The sequence below is a fragment of the Hibiscus syriacus genome, unplaced genomic scaffold, assembly GCF_006381635.1.
Source record: "Hibiscus syriacus cultivar Baekdansim isolate YM2019G1 unplaced genomic scaffold, ASM638163v2 tig00110332_pilon, whole genome shotgun sequence".
NCBI classification, from domain to species: domain Eukaryota; kingdom Viridiplantae; phylum Streptophyta; class Magnoliopsida; order Malvales; family Malvaceae; genus Hibiscus; species Hibiscus syriacus.
Window position 1 is genome coordinate 1,849,864 of NW_024062688.1, and position 7,664 is coordinate 1,857,527.

General features: G+C 32.7%; 1 protein-coding gene across 1 annotated transcript; it reads right to left on the reverse strand.

The window, feature by feature from the left end:
• Window positions 1-254: 254 nt before the first annotated feature.
• On the reverse strand, window positions 255-3,422 carry LOC120119565 (zinc finger CCCH domain-containing protein 58-like). Its single transcript, XM_039139377.1, has 7 exons — window positions 3,138-3,422; window positions 2,877-3,022; window positions 2,579-2,644; window positions 2,202-2,321; window positions 1,805-2,122; window positions 1,409-1,714; window positions 255-654 (listed from the first exon to the last, which is right to left on the reverse strand). The coding sequence occupies exons 1-7, from the start codon at window positions 3,205-3,207 to the stop codon at window positions 256-258; spliced, it is 1,425 nt and encodes a 474-aa protein (XP_038995308.1). The 5' UTR covers window positions 3,208-3,422; the 3' UTR covers window position 255.
• Window positions 3,423-7,664: the final 4,242 nt, after the last annotated feature.

Below are 7,664 nucleotides of genomic sequence, written 5' to 3' on the forward strand. Positions count from 1 at the left end.
TATTCAAAAGAAAGGTGTATGGGTGTTTGCTAAAAGTTTTAGGGTTAGGCCATCGGTTTTATTCAAGATGGAAGAGATGGCCCTATGATGATTATATGAATACAGATGCTATGCACTAGACCTTAATCGTAGAACCATGATAACAAAGAAATGAAGCCTCCTACTTTAGTAGGCTTGCACACACAAAATATTAATGTTTTCGTTCATGACCTTCATCAAAAAAAAAGGGGGATAAAGGCAGTTGCTTCCATTTTCTTAGCTGGAAGTGTGTGCCTTGGTGGTGGTGGTGGTGCTGCTGCTGGTAGAAGGGACAGAACTCTGACTTGATTGATGTGTGCTTGACTGAGGAGCTGGTCCACCTTTAGAAAAAACTGAACCGACTGATTCACTCGATGCACTCACTGATGATGACATTACGGCTGGAGCAGGGTCCTTGCTGGACGCGGACTGAAGTTCTCGTCGTAAGTCTGAAGATGAGGATGATGGAGCTAGAGTGCCAATAGTAGATCCAACAGGATAGGGTGCAACAGGCATATCGGTAAGGGAAGAGGCAGACGGACTGTAACTTAGTGTTCCCATAGGATGATCAAATTTGCAAGCAGCTCCGAACTTGCATACTCCACGTTGTGAATAATGAATGCAAGGAGGTGCACCCTATGACATTACCAAAAACACAAGTAAATATATTAACAACTTAAAGAGAAACAAGACTCTAGATGAAAATTCTCCAATTGTCCTAAAAGACTGCGTTTCCGCAGGTATAAAACTAAAGTCCAACAGTTCAACGATTACTTAACTTGTTCATTCATGCTCTTGAAAATTGTTTGTGGAGAATATAAAAGAGTGCATATTACACAATAGGTCGTATCATAAATATATGTTGCATGGCTAATGTACCAAAAGCCAGAGAATAAAACAATATCATTCATGTAACAAAGGAGATAGCAAGCCTGAATATTAAACCTATGTTGCTCCAATTAGGTACTCGTGTCTGATACCTTTATCCCGTACATGCCGGAAATGGGCATAAGGATATAATCCTCCAAAGACTCTCGACTAATACATAAAAACCTTAGAAATTAACTGGTTGTTAGAAACATAGGCAGAATGACATCAAGAAAGAAAGGTGATACTGATACACCTCGACCTGAACACCCGGCCACAAAAAAAAATGTATACAGGGATATGGAGCATGAATAAATAAATAAAACAACTCAATCAAAACAATTTCATGATAGTTTCCTTCATTTAACTTTTATGGTTCATTGCAAGCTGAGTTTCATCAAGAAACAGAGCAACGATAATAGTTATTCATGCTAGCCACTACTAAGCATTAAACGTGATTAAAATTTTAAAACCCAACCTTAAAAACAGCATCAAATTTATATGGCATTTTACAAATTCTTACTGGACGAACAGGAAGACCAAGAGGGCTGAGGACGACATCAGCTTTTGGTGCAGACACTTCTTTTGGATGATGATATCTACAGGAGGATCCATATTTACAATCACCTGTTTTCATATAATACCGACATTCTGGTTGGCCAGGTCTCTCCGGAAATGACTGCTCCTGATGAATGCTACTCGAAGAAACAGCACCAGGAATTACAGGTTGATAAGATCGAGTATAGGCAGGTGCTGATGGAGATAACGGTGTTACTCCAAAAACTGAGCTCGATCCAGCAGTGGCTTGAGTACTGGGACTAACAGGTGGCTGCATCAGGTGCATTAACAACCTCAAGAATAAAAACTAATGAAAATTACTCACAGCTGAGGAAACTGAATAAAATTTTAATTTACCTACCGCATAGAGATTCCAACTCGCAACAGAAACCATGCCCGGGGAAAGAAGCAAAGGACCATAGGGACCTTGCACATACGACCCCGGCATCAGGGGAGGCCTCACCATTACAACTCCATATTGTTGTGAGGAAGGACCGGATGGTGACTGCACCGGGGGATATAATGTAGGTGCAGGAACTGGAGTAGGCAAAGGCGCAACTTGAGGAGCTGGAGATGCTGCGGGAACCTTTATAGCAGGTGGTGCGGGATGATGGAATTTACATGTTGCGCCGAATTTACACTGCCCCGTTTTCACATAGTAAGAACACTCCTTTTCACCCTGTTTCAAAGTGCAGTTCAATTATTAAGCACACTTAAAAATACACAATGCCAAAGATCTTATGTCAAGTGGTACAAACCGGGCGTAATGGATATCCGAAATAATTTAGTGGCACAGGGCTAATAAAACCACCTCCCTGCTTAGGATGATGGTATTTACAGGAAGAACCAAATTTGCAGGTCCCCTTCCTCATATAATACTGCAAATCAATAAAATCGAAACAGTAACCATAGTAAATAACATACTATATAGCATTTTGCTAAATTGTCAAACCAAAATGCAATCTATTCACTAAAAAGCAAGATGTAACTCTATCCTTTAAACTTAAAATGAAATGACATGAAGTCATACTTACCTACAGAGAATTCACCAATGCACATTGTTGAAATTGTAGCATTTCAGCATACATACCTCGAATTTATCAAACATTTAAGACACAATCTAAATCAAAAGTACCTGACAAACCGGCTGGCCCACTCTCTCCGGATACTCCCCTGCATTACCTCTTCCAGCTCTCATAACCTAAACCAATCATCGTCATCAATCAAAACAAATGAGAATAAAATGTTTCTAAGATTACCAATTTACACTAGATCTTAATGCATTAACCAAAAACTTCCCATTTTCACCCATTGATTCGATACCCCATCACTCCAAAGACCAGACTCAAACAAAAACAACCAAAAACCCTTCAAGAAAACTTTGAACCAGAACGAAACAAATGAACAATCAATCAAATTTATGAATTATTTACCGATGTACGGTCACGAGGATGATTGAACCGACACCTGGAGCCGTATCCACAAAACCCAGTCCTCAAATAGTAGATACAATAAGCTTCATTGGGTCTCTCCGGATAAGATTCCGGCTTATCCCCTAATCCCAACCGCCAAGCCGGTTCTGCATTTCAAACAAAAACCTCGTATCACATCCGACATTACACAAAAAAGAAATCCCAAATCCCAAAACGAAAACAAAAACAAACAAAAAAGGTTAAAAAGAGTCATCTTTTTACCTTCGAACCCCGTTTGGGGTCCCGGAGCTGTCCATTCCGGTTGCGGATCGGACTCTGGGCCCCGCTCCATTCAACGTGCGTACAAACAACCTCCCAAATAGCCCAAGTTGCAATCCGATCAAATGGGTGTTTACGTCTTCTTCTTCTTCCAGAGAGAAAAAGAAGAAAAAACAACAACAAATAACCAGCGAGGAAAAAACTCTCTTGTTTATTACACTAAACCGAGAAAACACACTGTTCTGTCTGTTGGTCTTTTTTGGGTTTTGGTTTCTCTCTCTCTCTCTCTGCTTCAGTTTCTCAAAGTCATTTGCCGTTTGGTTGATCTCCTCTCCCCCTTTTCTTCTTTATGGGTTTGTTTATATACGCGCCAAATAGAGGGGAAAATAATAAAACTATTATTAAATTGGGTTAAGTACACAAATGATCTCCCTCGATTATGGGATGCTACTTTATTAAGTCCTTTAACTATTAAAAATTATAAAATAATCACTTAACTATTTATTATGTTCCAAACTCACCATTTTTTTCTGTTAAAAAATCAACAACAGTTTGAGGTTAATGTTAATATGTTGTCTATGATAGTCGTTTGAGATTTTAGAATCATATTTTATCATATCTCATAAAGCATATTAACATCTAATTCAGACTGTTGTCAATTTTTAACAGAAAGTGACAATTTTGGAACATAATAAATAGTTGGGTGACCATTTTATAATTTTAATAGTAGAAGGATTCAACAAAGCAATACACTATAGTTGTGATCATTTGTATACTTTACCCTATTAAAGTTGCTTGTTAATTAAATCCATGGTCTAACTATGGTTTTAGTCCCTCCAAAATGCTAACATTTGATGTAATCACTTTACTTTTGTAATATTATAGTATATTCGAAGTAATAACACAACTAATTGTTATTGTTAAAGTGATAGACTTGTTTCCCCCCAAAACAACTTTAAAGTTTAAACATCCTATTGATAAATAAATTTCTTATTGATTGAATATGATCAATTTATTTTTTACATGTCTTTGATTGTGTGATGTGAATAATGATACAAAAAATCATATAATCAACGTAATGGAAATAACTAACATTGTTATAAAATTGATTTTTTTAATAATATTATCAAAATAATATATTAAATAAGTTCAATTGAAATAACAGAAGTAGATCTCAAATAAAATAAAAATATATCATAATAAATTATTATAGATTTATAGTGTTGCTTATATTGATGAAATAAACTTAAAATGTCGAATATTTTTCGTATTAACTATTAAGTGAACATCTTTGTCGAAAAATGTTATCATAAAAGCTTTCTTAATATTATAATGATGTTTTTCTTTCAAAATTAAAATGTTAGGTTTTAAAATACAATTATTCATTTTCCGGATTTTTCCTTTATCTAGAAAGAATACATCTTAAATTTATGTTATTTGTTTGTCTTATAAGTTACTTTTTAAGTAATTAGAAAATTAATATTTATTAGGGCAAGTTATATAATTATCACTTAACTTTCTTTTTAATTCTATTTTGGCGGTTAAAATTTATTTTTTTAAAATTATACACTAAACTTTTTATTTTCTCATATTTTGATTTTTCGGATACTAAATAATAAATGATAGGATGACATGACACTGTATGTATTTATGTAGATTAATTTTTATTTATATAAAATCCACATGCCCCACATCATATTTCTTGTTTTTTTTTATCTTCTTCATCCAAAGATAAAAGTTATATAGTTTCATCCATATGAAACTGAAATCACCATTCTGCAACATCTTCTTCAACCACTTAAGATACCAACAAACTCGCCTAATTGTCTCACATGACTGTATCTATTTAAAATTTTCTTCAAAATCACATTAAAATCCATGTAATTCAACCAAAAAAAACTTAAGCCCATAAAATCTTAAACCATTTTGATATACTATATCCACCATCCAATTAGTGTGAAATCAAAATATATTGGTCCTTCCTCCTTCTCTATCTCTCTATTTTTGTGATTTGAAAGAAGATGTTTCATCATTGAAAAATCAAATGGAATAAGTTTTAATGTCATTTCATGATTTTTAAAAGAAAAATATTCATTAATGACGTCGTTACAAAATTATTTGTTGAGTGATCAAAATAAAAGTCATTAAATATTTATTTGTTGAGTGATTTAAATAAAAGTGAAACAAATGATGAAATTTATAATTTACCATATTAATAAAAGACGTTTAATTCCTTTCTAAAATTCACTAAAGTAAAAAAAAATGATTTTGGCAGTTTTGTTGTTGGCATTGCCTTTATTTATTAGGGCAATTACGTATTTAATACATAAATTATTAATTTTAATATCTTTTATTTTTGTGTCTCATTCAAAATTTACATTAAGTTTTAAAAAGATTGAAATTTTATATATTAAAATGGATCAAAACTAATAGTTCAGGTATTAAATGCGACGATGGTTACTAAAATGAAATAAAAAATAAATGTTAGGTATGCTTTTAAAAAAGATGAAAGTTTAAGTACTAAAACGGATAAAAATTGATAATTTAAGTACTAAATGCATAGTTTATACTATTTATTATTAGCAATTTAATTTAAATGATAATTAATAAAGAAAAAGAAAAAGTGGGACGTATTTCAAGTTAAGTGTGAGCTTTTTAACTTGGAAGTGTTAGGAAAATGGGGGTTTGATAATGACAGGCGCCAACCATTATCCAGCACGTGTCTAAAGGAAAGCCTTTCTTGCATGAGCAGTTTAACTTCAAACTACTTACGCGCACAGACCGTGAATATGTGGAAAACTAAAATAATAATTATTATAATAATATCTCCTAGGCCAAACTCTACTACAAATGTACTATACCTAAAAGTACATTTTAGTCCCTCTACCATAAAAAGAATTGCGATCGAGTATCTCCTAGGCCAAGGAGTACTATGCGCCTATGACAATCTATGATGAAATTATTCAATGGCAACCCTTTTCTCTTAATTGGATATGTTTAAATAATGATAGAATTGTTTCTCGAGTTTCAAGTGTCAATACTATTTAAAGATCATATAAAGTAACTTTATTATAGTTTTTAACAAACACCTTAACATGTTTTCAATTATTCGTGAAAAATATATATATGATGGTTTGAAATTCTTCTAATCAATAACTTTGAACGTAGTATGGTACAAACGGATAATGTAGACATACATGAATTTCTATCTCTACTTTTGTCACTCTACAATAAAACATTGATGTACTGACTTCGGCCTCATTTATCCATTGGGGGGGGGGGGGAGGGATATCTATGTCGAGTGTTGACAATCGCAAATACAGGTGCGTGAGCATAATTTTCGAGTCTGTTAAGGATCAAAGCTAATGAACTACGTGGAGAATCATTTCAATTGAAAAATCTATAATTTAACCAACGGTTCAACTGTCCTTCTCTCTAAAGATCCACGGCTGTAATCGCTTTAATGTCATCCTCGGGGAGAACCGAACCGGGAAATGAATGAAGTGGTAGGTAAGAATTCAACCAATATTAAATACGTTATAAAAAATAAATATCTTAAAATGAAATTTTATAACACGAACCAATTTATCTTAAGGTTAAAGAAATCGTTGTTATTATTAGGGGTCATGAGTTTAAGTACCAACAACTGTAGCAGGGTAATTGAGTGTTTATTGTCAAATGGTTGAGAGTATTTATAATAGATACTAATTTGTAATAACTTGACTAAATAAAAAAATAGAATAAAATTTTATATAATGTTAATTATTTATATATTTTTTAAGTTATAAGCATAATATATCAATGTAGTTATATTTTGATTATAAATATGAAAATACAACAATATTATTAATAATTGCTTAAATGAAAAACATTGTAATAATTTTTTAATTAAATCGATTTTTGATTAATGTATGATAAATTCAGTTAATGGTTTTCTCATATTGTAAATATTAAACATTAGGGTTTATAAAAAATATATTAAACTTTAGGTAAAGTACACGTTTAGTATCTTTCTTAACTATCACTTTTGTTCCGTTTTGGTCACGTAATTATTTTTTGTTCTAGAACCATATCTAAAGATATATTTTAGTCACTCACCGTTAGAAAATTAATGTTGATGCTAACATGTCTTTGTAAGATAAGTCCACATCATCATTGGATTTTTTTTATAAAAAATGTTAATCTTTTAAAGGCAGTGACCAAATTAAACCAAAACTTAACATTAAACATTATTTTGAAAAAATAATAATTGAGTGACTAAAATGGAACCAAAATGATATTTAGGATACTATGCTTATAGTTTACCCTAAACATTATATAATATGGTAACATGGCATTAAAGTACTTAGTTATGTCATATTTAGATATCTTCGTCAGTGAATTCAAATTACTTTGGACTAGAGTTAGACAGTGACCGGGAGGAGGCGGTGGAAGAGGGGAATATTACCATAATGGGGAGGGGGAGGTGACCGGAGGAAGAGGTGGTCAGGTGAAAAGTAAAAAGTGAGTTTGACTTGGACAAGTTTTGGC